Below are 16,818 nucleotides of genomic sequence, written 5' to 3'. Positions count from 1 at the left end.
TTCATTTATCTCCTTCGAGACTCCAAAACTTAAATGTAAAATGCATAGGAAAGGGAAAACCCTTTGAATGTCCCCTTCGGGAATTAGACAACATTATGAAATTGCACAACTTATGGATGCCCCTTCGGGACTCAAGAGGTCAAAGATACGAATACTCCTACACTGTCTAGGAATAGAGTCATTGGAGTTCGTTTATTTGCTGGGTTCGTTTAGATGATAAGGATCTTCATCACTACCATAATCGTCACCACCATCATGTCTCACTTTGAATGATCCATAACATAAACTGAGGCCATATGTTATATAGCACGCTCAGACATAAGCTGAGGCCATATGTTATATAGCACGCTCAGTCCCTTCATGAAATCATCTAGAAACTTAGGCTTGAAAATCTCTAAGATTGGAGTCATCGTAAGATTTTTCAGAAACTATAGACTTCTGGCATTTCTAGGGGTAAAAATATTATGGATGTCATGTATGGAATCAAAACATAGGAATCATGCCTTTGAAAGAAAGGTTTAACCTTAACATACCTGATTGATCTCTTACGAATTAACGCTTATTCTCCCGAACTTGAAAATTTACATTCAAGAGAAATTATACTACCGTTAGACTTATCGTCATATACCTATCTTAAGTCCTTAAACCAAACTCCTTTAGAAACGCGTGCTACAGTACTACTACTGTAGCAAGTCGGTTACTGTAGCAGTACTGTAGCACGCGTTTCTGCTCTGTCAGCTGAACTTGTAACGTCTATAATTCTCTACTTCGAAGTCCAATCGACGAGCGGTTTGTTGCGTTGGAAATTAGACTCGACGAACTTCATTTTAGGATTTTATTTCACCTTAAAACACTTCATATGATAAGAGATATTCGTCCGCCAAATTGGACCAAAATTGCTCCTCATATTTTCTCCAAAGTCCGACAAACTTAATTTCCTTCATTCACTTGCCCTCCAGTCCTTTCGATACTTCTCATACATGATCTTAAACCCTTATAACCATAAAATAGGCACATATCACTTGAGTGTTCACAATTTAGCAGTTAACACCTACGGAACTCAACGTCCGAACTGCGAGGTGTAACAAGTATAGTCAGACCTCTTTATAACGGCACCCGCATATAACAACACCTCTCTATAACAACCAAGTTTTTTCGGAACCGATTTTTTATGTTATATTTTACTTCTCTATAATAGCATTTCACCTATAAAAGCAACATCCAAATTTATACCAGTACGCTCTTTGTAAAATTACACTCCATATAACAACTATCTTCTTTTTTTGGTAATATAATAATTAACCATCTTTATAAAAATAGATATATATATATAATTAACAATAATAAAAGTAGATATTTTGATCAAATATTTGATCATTTAATACACTATTTATGACAAAAAATATCATATGAATATATATATATATATATATATATATATATATATATATATATATATATATATATATATAGATAGATATATATATATTTTCATCATTAAACGGTTTTCCTTCATTATACAAAGTGTGATTAAGCTTAGAATTTGTCAATTAAATAAATGAAAATTAGATTTTAGGCATCTATTTTGCCTATAACAGCGAAGTATTATTTAAATGTCAATGCTGTTATAAGTATATAACAACCATTCTCTATAACAACTGAAAAATTTCGGACCCGACAGTTCTGTTAAAGAGAGGTTTGACTGTATCTCATTTCACAAAATTGGAGCAAATATCTCGTGCTCAAGGCATGAGAATTGGAAAGCTTATCACTTACATACTTTTTCTTAGCCGGTGTGTTGATGAATCAGAATAAACAGCCACCGTGAAAGAGGTAATGAAAGAGTTTGTAACGTCGGGAATGAAACTTATGATCTTTTAGTTGAGGGCCCTGTACTTGAGCTAATTCCGACTTTCAAGCGGAGGTTGCAAATGTTATGATCAGAGGCGGAGCCAGGATTTGAAGCTTGTGGGTTCGGGATTCTAATTCGTTTAAGTTACAGGGTTCTAAATTAACAATTTATACATATTCAATGAATTTTTCAACACAAATAGAGGGTTTAGACTAAAGTTACTGGGTTCGGCCGCACCCCCGACTACCATGCTAGCTCCGCCCCTGGTTATGATACTAAACTACGGAGTGGTAGGCTGAGCGTGACAGGGAGAGGACGAAATTAGATTCGATCCCATTGATTCTGTTGAAGGAAGGTCCTCATAAAAGAAAATTGCTTTTGTTGAAGAAGTAACAATAAATAAGCTCTTGGCTTCTGTGTTGGGCTTTTCCTTTTCTATGATAGTACTGTAAAAATTGAGCTTAATTATTTATCATACTGGAGCAATTAAGGAGGGAGTTAAGGGAGAGGAGTGACTCTTTATGCTGAAACCCCTTGGCTCTAGTTATTGATCAGCAGATATAGCATTTAGCATTTGCTCTTATGTCTAATAGGTAAGGTTAAAAATATAAGGTACAAAAATTTCTAATTTTCAACAAAGTTTCAATTCCAAATTCAATAATATAAAATCCACAACTGAAAATAAAATCCAAAATCCAAAATGCAAAGCAAAAAGTCAAAAAATTCACATTTTGTGTTTGCCAAAAGTTTGCTCACCTTAATTGTTATGGAATGATGATTCTGTTAGCCTTGGACTTAAACCGCCAAACTTAGCAAACTTATATACGTGTAGCTAGGGACAGCTAGAGGGCCAAGCCACTAAAGCGGGGCTTTAGGCTTCGGGGGCTCATTTTTTTCATCCGATGTTGGATACTTGTATTAAATGTTTCGATAAATTCGATTTTGAAACATGTAAGGCCAGTTAAAGAAGGAAGCACTCTCTAATAAGATTTTTTTTGTTCCGAGGCTCGAACTCAAGATCTTACCTACAATAAATTTATAGGTTACTTTTTCTTTTAAAAAATATTGAGAAAAAAAAGTTCTCTCATTAAAGTTGATTTTAAGCTTCCGATCTTATTGAGCCACCCCTATAGCCTAATTGATAGTCCATGGAGTAATATATATTCTCCTATATAAGAAGTGATAGTGGTATAGCTCAAGCAAACATGTCTTCGTTTACATGCCTGCTTGCTGCAGAGGGTATTTTCGGAAAATCACGTTTATATGCTTTGAAGGCATTGTGCTTATAGCCTTATCACCCGTGTATAAATTAGTTGACAGATTGGGCGCCATTTCAATTGGAATGCCACACGCTGCATTTGCACCTCTTGAAATTTCTTCTATCTTTCAATGCGGGTCTCACATTTAATGCCTCAATTTGACATTTAAGTCTTTGTTTGTCACTGTTAACTTTGTACCTTTTTGTTATCTTTTTGTTTATAGCGTAGCTGTCCAACTATTTTTGTATCTGCTTTTCAGATTAGTGATCAAAATGTTGTAATTAAGTATATATGCTTGGAAGTGTTTCTTAAAACTTGCTCTTGACTTTCTGTAATCCTTCCGTGCATTAAACATTAAAATTTCTTACCTAAATTACTTAATCAATACTAATTAAAAAAAATTAAATTTATGAATACACATTGAGCCCGTGCACAGCACAGGATTGTTCTCACCAGTATACGTATAAGCGACCAAATTAGATCTAGCCCTATATTGGTCATAAAAGATTGCTCCACCAAATAGATGGGGGAAAATAGCTCAGCCCCAACTGTTCTAGAGAGCAAAAAGACCATCATCTCCAAAGATTTGTCTCCAGATTCTATTTCTAAGCTCAATGGATTCCTCAAAAGCATGGGGGTATTCAACCTTACCTTTCCTTCACAGTATGACACTAAGGACTCTTTCTCTGAACTCACCCGTGGCTTCCTCAAAGTCCAACACATCCACCGTGGCAAGATTTCTTGTATTGTCTCTGTCAAACCTCCTATCATGGTAAACAATTGATCTTTTATTATTGGGTCTTTATTATATATGTTGGTTGGTTGAAAAAATTGAGTCTTTCTTGAATTTTGTTTGGTTCTCATTTTCTTGGAACGTGTCAGATTTTTGTGTTACATGTTGTTTAAGCTTTTGGGATCCTTCTGCTATTTGAGGCTTTTAGATTACCAGTTCAGTAGAGAAGAGAATTTTACCCTTTTCATCCTAAATTGATTACTAGGAGTAACATTTTATGCTTTATGAGAGTCAATTGACCAAGAATTTTTTTGAATGGCTTTGTTGTTTTATGAAGCGTAAGGTTTTGGGATACTATCTACTTGAGTCTTTTTAGTCAAGTAAGATAAGTTTGCAATTTAGAGGACCTCTAAGTCTCTAACTTCATTTGTCTTAAAATGACTAATTGTTCTTCAGTATTGGAATGAAATTAACCCAAATGGACTGGATTGATTACAGAGGATTCATACAGCTGATCCCAGCTAGTTTTGGATTGAGCCTAGTTGATTGATTGATGATAAAGTTTCCTGCTATAGGAAAATCTCTTGGGTCCACAATTTCTGAATATTACCGTCAAATCATTAATTTTTGGGAAAAATATCCCCTAGGTGTGGAAACTTAGGGAATGAAGTGTAGTTAACAATTGATTTAAGCGTGGAAAACAAGCGTTGATAGAACTAAAAATTTATTTTATGGTGGGTAGGCAGCAGCACCTGTTAAATCCCAACACTACTACGCCAGTGTCCTGATTTCAGAAGGTTAGGTATTGAATAGGATTGAGAAAGATGATGAGGTTAATGAGATCCTAGTTTTCTCATATATGTGTCTTTAGAACACCAGGTTTTTCCACAAGCTTGAGCAAATCGGAGAAGTCACCGGTTATATGGACAAGTTGGTTTCTATTCAATGGCTTGAAAAAGTTAATCCGTTCTGCATATCTGAGCATCTGGCTCGTTCTGTTTCACTTTTTTGTGGATGGTTGGAGGCGTATAGGAAGTGGTTTAGGGGACAGATATCATTTTGGGGTATATTTAAGTGAGACTGAAGGAGACGGTTGAAGTTGAGATTCTCAGTACTTGGATTTTTAGATATCAGATGGCATCTGCATTTATTTAGCATGGTGTTGATATTACCTTGGATTTGAGGGATCCCCAATTGTGAAATTTCTATTTGATCTATTTCATCAAATGGACTTTTCATTTACTTTGGAATTGAAACAACTGCTTTTATTCCAGTTAATGGGCTGAGAAAGAAACTGAAGAGTTTGCTGTACTTTATAGTATTTCCTGGCAAAACAAAAAGAAAAATGTGTGTTAGTTGTGTGTGTGTGGTGGGGGTGGTTTTATTTTTTTTTGGGGGGGGGGGTTTGTATTCAAGCGGAAAAAGAAGTGAGTTCAAGCCATTTCCATTGTTTATTATACTTGACATCTCTATCTAACCTCCTTCAGTTTCCATGTGTGTGCTGTCTACCTTGTGTAATGCTACATTTTTTCTGCGGATACTATCAACTTCCAAGTTGCATTGTAATCCATTGCATCAAGTGTGTACTATTTTCTCTTCGGTTTTTAGCCGTTTCTGGTAAGTGTTGGAACACATTGGTTTAGTAATTTCCTTGCAGAATTTCTATGGTTCACTGCATGGAGGAGCGATTGGAGCTGTAGCAGCAAGGGTGGCAACTGGCTGTGCCCGAACTATTGTGGGAAAGGATAAGGAGCTCTTTCTTGGAGAATTGAGCATATCTTATCTCTCTGGTGCTCCTCGAAATGTGAGTCTTTAGGCATTAGAATTATCTTATTTTAGCCATGCTATTTGTTTACTGAGGTCTAAAAATATAGTTGTCAACACAATAAGTTAGCTGTTTGTCTGCAATGTTTCATGTCTTGCAGTCTAATACCTGTCCTGCCTTTTCTCTAATTTATTTTCTCTTTTTGGAGGGGTACTGACAGGCAGAAGTAATAGTTAATGCATCCGTTATTAGGAGTGGAAGAAACCTGACTGTAGTTGCACTGGATTTTAGAGTAAAGGATTCTGAGAAACTGAGTTACATCGCTCATGCAACATTTTATCACATGCCTGTAGCAAGTTTATGAACTAGACCTGCTTCAACACATTAAGCCAAGACATCCTGCTGGTATGTATATCAGTTCTTCAAATATGTATCCTTAAAACTTCTCTGGCCTCTAAATGTGCACTTGTTGCTTCATATTTTACTGCATCTGGTTATAGTAACCAGTTTGGAATCTGATAATGCGTGCATTTTCTTCTCGTTGACAAGGTTTGGAACTAAACAACATCAGCTCGAAATTTAAAATGTTTGTTGAAGTACTTTTATTTTGAGGAGTTGGTCAAATTAAAGCATACTACTTTTTTCTGCTATTTCGGTGAACTTCCATCAGCTTGGTTCTCGATCAATTGGCTTGTTCGGTTCCAAAACTTGTGTTTCCTTTGCATTTGTGTACCCAATGGTTATATTCTGATGTTCAACAAATAACACCTCAAAATCCTGTAAAAGTTTGTAACTGATAAAGGTAATGGCATGTCTATTTAACATTTTGCTCTTGCATATTTGCATGTAAACAAAAGTACCTAAACAAAATCTCGGTCTGCAAACAGGTGGAAAGACCAGATAACTCACAATATCAAGGGCTGGCAATGTTTCGCGATTTTATCAAAATCTGGAAGAGTTCAGCTATGTTGCTGGAGCAAAGATTATTCTGTTTCTGGTGGTTAAAAACATTTGTGTAAATAAAGTTGTCTACCTTTCTGCCAAATAGCGATGTAATCTCTTGGCAGATAACTGATGGCATCATATATAGTCCTTTACACTGAGTAAGGAAACTCTTGTTTAGAAATGAGCATGATAATCATCCCTTTAGTCCAAGACCATTTCACCAAACATCATGTACTTCTTGATGCCTTTCCAATGATTTACCATGACTGCGAAGCCCAAGCGTAAGGACATCTGGCATTTGTCTTTAACAAAATGAAGGCTAAGTTTTTTAATTTTAAAAATTTTGAAACATAGAAGTTTGGAATCTTCAAAAACATTAGTGTTTTACTCGAAAATCACTCAAAAACTGATACTTCCTAAATTTTTTGAAAATGAGTTTCAAAGCCATGCTAGTATAATATGGTGTCTTACCATCCAGTGAAAAGGAAAGGAAAAAAAAAAGGAGGCTAGACTGATTTTTGGAGGTAAACTCAAACTTATTGCTGCCTCAGTTTACTTTTACTTGTTCATTATACAAAAAATAGATGTCTGTTTTTACTTGTTCAATTTGGAAACTGAGACATAATTTACCCTTTTATATATGTTTTACCCATATTATCAAGTCCTATAATGATTTTCAACTCATTTTTCAATATTAGATAACTTATAATAATTATGGGTAATATAATAAATTACTACTTTATTTATGCCTCGAGATATTCAAATCAAACAAGTCAAGTATTCATAGTAGCATGTTCCGTCAAGCTAGGATGCCAAAGGCTTTTTTTTTGGTAAAAGAAAAAAGAGTTAATGATTAAAAATACATTTAAATTATTATTTTTTTGCGAGTTTAATACCTCAATTATGAACCCATTTAGATTGGCTTATAAGTTGGTCACACTAACGTATAAGCCATTTTTAACTTATTTTAGTGTTTGACAAAAATAGAAAATGACTTAAATTAAGTTAAAAAGTGTTTAAACTAAGCTAAAAATAAGAAGTTGCTCAACCTCAACTTATTTTTTTAGTTTAAAAGTCATTTTGGTTTAACCAATAACTTTACCTTTTTATCCGTTATATTTTTTGTTAATTTCAATACTAACCTTACTTCTAAAAATAGTTTAAGTACTTTTATTTAAATACGTAACTGTTTATTTATAAAATGACTTTTAGCACTTAAAAGTATGCTTAAAAGCCATTTTTTTCGGGCTAATCCAAACGGGCTCTATATATTGTTCATTTACCGACTTAAATTATGACTTCCTTTTTATTAAAAACACACTTGATGGTGAGTTGGCCCTCGTAGTGTGGTCCCGGGAAGCTCAACTACCCTCGTAGGTTGGTTATGGCGAAAAAGGGGTCGATGAAATGAACTAAATCAATGCACTTGGATGTTTAAAATTGGTTGGAAATTTGTTGATTGGATATCAAAGTTCTTAGGTTATCTATATACATATATATCTCTATCAAGATTCAGCAGGGTAGGAGGCAAAAGAGATGGGGGAAGAGAGTTCAAAACCCAAGAGTTTCTACACCAAAGACACAATCATCTCCAAGGAATTATCTGAGGAAGCAGCTACTTTGGTGGATCTTGTCTTTACCTGTGTGCGACTCCAAAGGGCCAAGTTTCCACCCCAATATGATGCTAAGGACTCCTTCTCTGAACTTACTCGCGGTTGCCTCAAGGTCCACAGTATCCACCCTGGCAAAGTCACCTGCATTCTATCTGTCAAACCTGCTATCTCGGTAAAAAGTTCTAAAGTTTCATTCTTTGTTCATTTCCGATGATGGGATCTTCAATTTTGTTGTTTTTGGGTTAAGTTCATTTTGAATTTCTAGCTTTCCACTTCTGTGGAGTAAAGAATTTCGCAAATTATTAAGGGTTGAGATTTCTGCTCTCAAAGGGTGGAGTTAAGCATACTTCTTTATGTGATTTGCTGAACTATTGAAAGATCATCATGTGTGGAAGTTATTTGCTTTGTTGCTTCACTCTGCTTCTTTTTTTTTTGGAGGGTGTAATGGATCTCTGAGATGTCAGAACCAGCACATAGAACTCCTTTTCTTTTTTCGCAATTGCAGACATATAGGTGAGGGCGAACCATAGAGCAACGGTAGAGTTGCTCTTTTGATGACATCTAGATCACAGGTTCGAGGTGTGAACCCTCTTAGCAGAAATGTTTAGAGTCTCACATTGATCGAGGATATGGATTGTTACATTTTTATATGGTTTTGATCAATCTCCACCTGATTAGCTAGTTTTTGGGTTGAGTAAGACCCATTCTTATTCTCGCTTTACCTAGTGTTGTACCCTCATCTGCACCCCCCATGTTATATTATCCACGCTCAAGATAGAGGGTGTTAAATTAGTCCCATATTAGTGCTTGCAATATTATATTGTGCATGCTTCAAATACAAATCCTGAGCGCATAAAGGGTATCGGTTCCATATTGCTTTTGTATCTTATATGATCGTCTCACCTCATTAGCTGACTTTTTGATTGAATTAGACTCAAAGTCCTTGGAAAAATTCTGGGTATGGTATATGCCCATTCTCCTTTTACACCTGTACTAGCCAGGATGATTTCGTGGGTAAGCCCTTTGAATTTGCAGACGTATGGATTCTTTTGGAATATTAGATTCCAATGTTCTTTTGCAAAACAATAAAACAGCTTTGTTTGATTTGTGCTTTCGTCTTCTTCTGGTTGCCTTCCTAAGTTGGATGGCTTGCTCTCAGCTTTAGTCTTGTACTTCCTTCCTTCCTTTGCCATCTGATCAGCTCACCTTCAAGTGGGGCTTGAGAGTAATAAGGATTGATGAAGACATTTTTTCTTGGATAAAGATCTGAACAATAAAAAGAAAATGTGAAGATAAAAAATAATAATAATGGGATTACTCAAAACTCATATCTCTTCTGTGTGATGCTTCCCCCAATTTCAATCAGATATCATCTCAGTGCTTTCAACGCGCACTTATGGAGTGCCAAAATTTTGGAGTACTGACCGAGTGTGCAACCTTGTTATTGTAGAATGTTTATCGTAGCATGCATGGAGGAGCAGTTGGAGCTGTCGCAGAGAGGGTGTCAATTGCCTGTGCCAGAACTGTTGTGGCAAAGGATAAGGAACTCTTTCTTGGAGAATTGGGAATGTCATATATCTCTGCTGCTCCAAGGAATGTGAGTATTAAAGCTTTCATTTAAGCTCTTCTTACCTCATGTCACTAGATTTTATTGTATAACAATTTTGTTCAGAGCAAATGTACATCATAGTGTACCTCTCCTCCCCCCTTCCTTCACCTATATGAAAAATAAAAAGAAATTTCATTCTTCTCTCTTTGCCTAATTATATTTATTTCCTTTTGTATTTGTGTCCTTTCTAGGCAGAGGTGATAGTAGATGGGTCTGTCATTCGGAGTGGAAGGAACCTAACTGTAGTTGCAGTTGAATTTCGTCTCAAGGACTCGGGGAAATTGGTTTACACCTCTAATGCGACATTCTATCATATGCCCGTCGCAAGTTTATGAACTCAAACTCAACACTAATGGTCGATACATTTGCTAAACACGTTCAGCAGAGCCAGCTAATATATGATGGCAAATCATTGATTAGCATCAGTAGATGAATGTGAGACTCAGACTCTTATCTGTAATCACCAAAGCAATACTTACATCTCGAATACACAATTGAACTACTATGATTTATTGAAAGAGAATGAAGTGAAAGGTCATGTACATCAATCTTGTATTAGCTGTGTGTCCAATGAAACTCCATTTTCACTGGAGTGCTGTATTAAATACTACCTATACTGCAAAAATGACAAGGACATGACACAGAATTTTTTGACTAAAAAATAAGCGATGCAACTATGGCATCCATTTTTACAGGAAAACTTAAATGTCTCTTCTGATGAACACAGCCTCAATGGAATAGAGGAGATCTAGTCTAGACAAATAAAGGAGCATAAGAAACTCTTTTTGTGAAAGACAAAATTGCTAATGTTCATTACTATCATATTTTTGTAGCAAAAAGTAAATCTACCTTCCAATAAGATGAGGTTATAAATGAATGAGGTAAATAATAAAACACTGATGTGGTGTTTTAGCCTAGCACTTAATGCAATCAATGTATTCAGTGTCATGGAAGTGCTTTAACCTTCCAATATCTATTGCAAAAATATGGAGAATTTGAGTAGTTACTTTGAATAATTTAGAATGGACAAATTTCATTTGATCAATTTAACAAAAAATTATATTCTTCTAAGAAATGCTATTATTATTTATATATAGTAAAAAAATTTAGAGACAATAATCCAGAATGTTATATTCATTATATTTAGGTAACATAGGAATTATTATATGTTTGCACCTAATAACATAATGTAATTCATTATACATTTTACCTATCTTGCAAAAGTTAGTTGTTCAATTTTGCATTCAATGTAAAAATGTAAGTACACATTCAACAAAAATAATAAAAAGGAAGTAAAATAATAGTAAGAATCGGAAGAAAGATAAATGTGGAAGACATTATCACCATGCATGTGAATTTGGACTCTTTGTTTGCTTTATTAAAGAGAGATTTGACGATTGGATTATAAGAAACTTAATTGTCTCAATTATTTAGTGCTCCAACTTTTCCTATTCCTTTCATGCTTGCTTCTTGAATTATTTATCGGAGGGACATGATTGACGATTCAAGTCGGAACACTGCCACACTGGTCGTGCTTTAGTGTAGAAGATGCTTTTTTCTACTTTCAGTTAAGCTTCTAATCTTCTTTGCTTCAGTTAACTTAGATAGTTGGGTGGTGATCTTTTTTTTTTTTTTTTTTTTTTTTTTTGTCTTTTATTGTTATAGTTGAGTGGTGATTTTTAATTTTATTATTCTTACTAGTTACCGTGTAAGTTTCATACTGATGAACATAATAGAGTAATTTTATGATGACAAGGGAAGATCTTTTTATGATTTTTTTTTCCTTTGTTTTCTTCCTTTTACAATTGTCGAATTATATTCCGTACGATTACATTTACACTATTTAAGTAATGTTCTGTTAAATTCACATATATGAACAAAATCATAATTTTGAATCAAACAGAAGGCACTTATATATACGTGCAATTGTGATTTATATACGTCAATTTAAATCTAGCGATTACAATCACTACGAAGTATCTCTATTGATATCTCAATTAACTACTACTTCTTTGAAGGCGTGCATCATAAAATTGATGATGATCTACGAGCAATTCTAAAGAGGACATATTTAACCGAATTTTGGTACGACAATTCTACAAAATACTACTTTAATTACTTTTTGATATGTATGCGGTCGTAAAAAGAGGAGGCCACATCTTCTTAAGCACAAACACAACTTTAAGATTTGAAGCATTTGAAATCATATATAACTGATGTTGCTTATATTGCTTCTATTTACATACTCCCTCTGTCCTATTTTAAGTGTCTTAGTTTGACTTGACGCGAAGTTTAACAAACAAAAGGAGACTTTTGAATCATGTGGTCTTAAATTAAAGATTTGTGTAGTCCAATATAGAAAGAGACACTCTTTTTGAGACAAACCAAAAAGTCTTAAATTAAATATTTGTGTAGTCCAATATAGAAAGAGACACTCTTTTTGAGATAAACCAAAAAGGAAATTAAGTAAAGATACTTAAATTGAGACGGAGGGAGTATAAACTATGTTTTGTTGTAATATATTAAGAAACGAGGAAACTATCAAGCTGAATATTCGATATATTAGACGAATTACATAAGAAAAAGTTATACCACTTCAATTAATTGCATACAATTACAAACTTCTAATTGTGACTGAAGTAGAAAATAATACTACTAAGGAAAAGTTTCTTTCTTCCCTAAAATGGAGGATGTCCTTTTAACTTCATCCCACACCAATTTCCGATAAGATTGTTCTTTGTAATAGCTACAACTAGTAAATTTGTCTGCGCTTCGCGCGGTCATAAAATTAAACATCAAGTAATGTTTGAAAAGATCAACATGTTAAGTATGATCTTCAGTCGGTTGTTTCAATAATTAGCTCCAAAATTTTCAATGTAATCATTTCACATAAATAGTCTACAACACTTTCATGTCATATTATAAGATGTTTAACTTAAAACAATTTGGCTAATCCTGTTAAAAAGAAATGCAATTTGTATAACAAATCTAAGACGATACTTTTTCGAAATTTGGCATCCTATGTTTGATGTATTAAAAGTACTTGCATGTTTGTAATTTGCTCTAAAACACAATTCTTGTTTCACTTTAGTTTCAAATTGACTACAACAGGAACATACTTAAACTACATATTAACCTGCTATAACTTTTATCTTATTCCCTATCTGCTCCAGCAACAGAGAGGAAGAAAGGATACATCGAGCTAGTGAAGTCATTAGCCGGTCTCCATGTCTGACTCTCTTTTTGCTATTCTTGTTTTCCCAATCTTCGTTGTACTTATTCAACGGAATATCCTAAATCTTCCACCCGGCATCGTGGTTTGGCCTTTTCTTGGTGAAACCATAGTCTATTTGAAACCTTACTCAGCCAACGACCATTGTTGAAGAGTTAATGTAGGATCACATTTCAAGGTAAACTCTTCCAATGAAGCCCAACTTCGTGCTTTTCCCCCCTTCAATTAGAAAGAGAATGTATCTTTAATCTTTGTCTCGAGAGTCCAAACTTGTGGGTATAAAAAAATACACAAGTCAAATTTGTCTGGATAGCAAACAATAGTCAGCAGATGCATTCTGTAGGAATGAAAGGAAATAAAGTGACTTACTACTTGGAAGGGTCCTGAAAAAATCAAAATTCTTGATTAGCTACTAATTTTGCTCTTCACATGGCCATGAAACTTCATCGGTAGCCGTAAATTTGGCAATTTACTTCTTGGAGGGGATCATCCTGATGTTGTATTACAACTCCATAAGCACAATGCAAAGAAATTTAAGAAGTATAAAAATAACCTCTGTTTAACTGCATCTCATAACATTGTAGTCGTCCTATGCCTTCTTTTGCTGAAGTATTCGACAAAAACATCAGAAAGCAACACATATCAAATGGAAAATGTTTCTATTAGATGAACCGTCGAATAGCAGCTGAATACTTAATTAAACTCTCCATTAAATGCTAGGATTTCCACAAACAACAAAATTAAAGCAAGGAGTAAAAGTAATGGAAACACTAACGTCAACAACATTATCAGGTGAAGAGTCAAGTATTTAAAAAGTGCCTTAGAGAATGCTTTGTTCCTCTCATAGTCTATCGTAATCAAGGTTGGGGGTTGCATCTTGCAATATCATTAGCAACAACTGAGAAATATAAAATATGTAATGTAAGTATGATTAAACTTTAAAGTGGCTCCACCAGAAACAAAAATGTGGCTGCAACTCTCCTAATTACTGTACCTTCATTGGATTGGAGGATATTTTGAGAAAGGAGCATCAGATCATGCTAACCAAATCCTAAAGAATATCTAAACTTGACACAGGGAGAAAAAGTGAACTCATAATTTATCAGTGAGCCACATAAATGTGCATATAGAGGCTAAAATACAAAGGCATTACTGAATTAAACAGGACCATATTCATCTATGTATTTATGTGGATCACTGTAACTCCTACTTTTATTTTCTCATACTATAAATGAATGAAAATAATAGCCTAGCAAACTATAATTTCCCTAAAATAGTTCAAATAGGCTGAATAATATTAAGAAGTCGAAAGGTTCTACCAATAAACCTTGAATTATTAAGTTGTGTAATAATTGCCCGTAAACATCGTTTTCCTCCTATTTTTTGGGAGTTTGAACACTAACTCCCAAATCATATACTGTTTCTCGTGGAGATCCAATTCCAAGTTCAGTTAACATTTCATTATATTTTATTTCAACCTTCTACCAAGAAAACGAAATAAGAACATTGAACAATACAAAAATACAAACTGACACTATGCAAAGAGAAAAGAGCAGAAAGAAGGATAAAAAACTTAAAAAACAGGAAATTATTTGCAGAACCTTGCATTGGATCATATGAATGCAATTTAGAAGCTAATAATATAACAACTGGACCGAGGAAGTAAACTCCAATCTTCAAGTGTAAAAACTTGCAGCGCAGTTACAAAGATGCCTATGATACCTGCAATTATTCCATAAATTAACCACTTTTCAAAGTCATTTGCCCTACACAAAAAAGAGAAACCCAAAGTGAGAATATCAGATTCCAGGAATTCTAAGTAATACACTTGTTAGTTCTTGATCGAATTAAAAGTAGAAGTTACCAAATTCAAGATCAACTAAGTGAATCTAAATTAGTCACTTATTTGGCGCAACCAATGGAGTATATAACTATTCGAAGAAGATGAACAAAGAAGTTTAAAGAGAAAAAATTTCATTCTATTAGATTAGGACACGGGGATGAAAGTAGTTGCGTACCGGTGGAGAGAAACCTCTTGCAGCGGCTTTGACCGAGAGAGAATGGAAAGAACTCTTGCATCTTGCAAAACCATTGGTTTCTTCTTCGTCGTTGTGTTGGAAATGCAGGCAAGTTAAAGAGGTCTTTGGGTTTTCCAATTGACGGATTAGGGGACTGAAACGACTGTTAGTGGCTTTAATTAGTCATGACTGTTGACCTTTGGTGTGTATTAAGGAGAATGAAGTATTTAAGGGAAAATGCAAAAAAACCACAAAAAAGATAAATAGGAATCCAGGCCTTAGAGAGGTGCCAACTCATCCTGTGCTATTCCCAGCCTATATATATATATATATATATATTGTTTCCTTCTCAAATACTCCAGATAAAGATATCTGAAACTTTCTTTCACTGCAATACTAACATGTGTTTGATCAATTTCCGGACCAATTTCTTATAATTCAAAATCAGAAACTTTAGCCCAGAGATTTTCGTCAAGCAGTATGTTCAACGACTTGACATAGCGGTGGATAATTGCCTTATGAAAACCAGTATGAAGATAGTCAAATACTTTTGTTGATCCTATGCAAATTTCATGCCTTTGTGTCCAATCCAAATTTGGAACGTCTGATCCATAAGATGATCCTTAAGAATTCCATTCTCCATGTACCTCGATGGAAGCACATTTCACCAGATCACTGTAGCCGATGAATGTAACTGTTGCATAAAACGTGGAAATTTCATCATTTTTCTTCACAACAAAGATCATGTGTGTGTTAGTCAAATAAATACCAAAGACAAAATTCACTTTTAAAGCATTTAAACCAAGAAAAGCCGTAAATATGTTTGCAAAATCTAGATCCTAGAATTATACATCACAAAAGGATATGGGGACTAATTGAAGTCATTTCCTATATGCTTTCCAAATTTACTACAGAAAATCAAAGTTACTTGGAGGTCATCTATTACTAAAATGGTTGTAAGGTATAGACTGCCAGGCTTTCTCTTTGAATATATATACAATTAATAGGTAAATAGAATATTAGCATATTACAACCGGTAAAAATACATTAATAGCGATACATTCATCTTTTATACTTTTGATGATAGTGTATACAAATTAATATGTCATCTAGAAGAACTTGACAATGAAAGTCAAACCTCCAAATATAACAATGAAAGCTTGTAGGAATTCTGCTTCAACCAATATTTCCTCAGGATTCAACCTGCAAAAACCACGTATCCTACATACCAATCAACATCCATAAATTGATATATTTTCAGTAGTTATCGAATTAAGGAAACGACTTTCAGTTAACCTTTAGAGTACAAACTGCGATATTCTTTATTGAAAGGTAAAAGATCGGTATTATTTAGACTCTCATAGTTAGCATACATATTATTTGAAAGTTCACTTAATGGAAAATTAACATATAGTAGTCCAAAAATAGGAACGTGGAGCTTCTTCACAACCTTCGCCTTCTTCTTTGTGGGAAGATTTATTCGACGTTGGCTTCTTCTGACCGTTTCTTCTCTGCTTATAATTATTCAATATACCAAACAACAGATAATCAATGCACCATACATGTACTACAAAACCCCTAAGATTAGAATATAACAAAATGCAGCAGACAATAAAAATATTTCTCTCCTAAATTGCTGAAACAGCAAATGAGCATAGTACTACTCTATGACGTGCATAATGTTAATTAGATGACCAAATCTGAAGAGGAGGCACCAAGAAGAATAAATAGAAAATAAACAATGGATACCTAGAAAGATTAAAAAAAACTTTATATAGAGCCCCTCTATGGA

At 34.3% G+C, this 16,818-nt stretch overlaps 2 protein-coding genes across 4 annotated transcripts; both read left to right on the top strand.

Annotated features, from left to right (window-relative positions):
* The first annotated feature begins 3,184 nt into the window (after positions 1–3,184).
* On the top strand, positions 3,185–6,764 carry LOC132645684 (uncharacterized). 3 transcript variants are annotated; one of them, XM_060362815.1, is made up of 4 exons: positions 3,208–3,883; positions 5,502–5,648; positions 5,830–6,014; positions 6,497–6,764. In XM_060362815.1, the coding sequence occupies exons 1-3, from the start codon at positions 3,635–3,637 to the stop codon at positions 5,971–5,973; spliced, it is 540 nt and encodes a 179-aa protein (XP_060218798.1). In that variant the 5' UTR covers positions 3,208–3,634; the 3' UTR covers positions 5,974–6,014; positions 6,497–6,764. The 3 variants fall into 3 exon arrangements, with proteins under 3 accessions (XP_060218799.1, XP_060218800.1, XP_060218798.1); XM_060362816.1 differs by lacking the exon at positions 5,830–6,014 and having other exon boundaries at positions 3,185–3,883; XM_060362817.1 differs by lacking the exon at positions 6,497–6,764 and having other exon boundaries at positions 3,190–3,883; positions 5,818–5,991.
* A 1,097-nt stretch (positions 6,765–7,861) lies between these two features.
* Positions 7,862–10,318, top strand: LOC132645683 (uncharacterized). Its single transcript, XM_060362813.1, has 3 exons — positions 7,862–8,339; positions 9,618–9,764; positions 9,968–10,318. Exons 1-3 carry the CDS (start codon positions 8,091–8,093, stop codon positions 10,109–10,111), a joined length of 540 nt encoding a protein of 179 aa, XP_060218796.1. The 5' UTR covers positions 7,862–8,090; the 3' UTR covers positions 10,112–10,318.
* The last annotated feature ends 6,500 nt before the right edge of the window (positions 10,319–16,818 follow it).

Source organism: Lycium barbarum, chromosome 6 (assembly GCF_019175385.1).
Source record: "Lycium barbarum isolate Lr01 chromosome 6, ASM1917538v2, whole genome shotgun sequence".
Lineage (NCBI taxonomy): Eukaryota > Viridiplantae > Streptophyta > Magnoliopsida > Solanales > Solanaceae > Lycium > Lycium barbarum.
The sequence above is the reverse complement of the archived record's forward strand: the minus strand, read 5'-3'. Positions and strand labels throughout refer to the sequence as shown.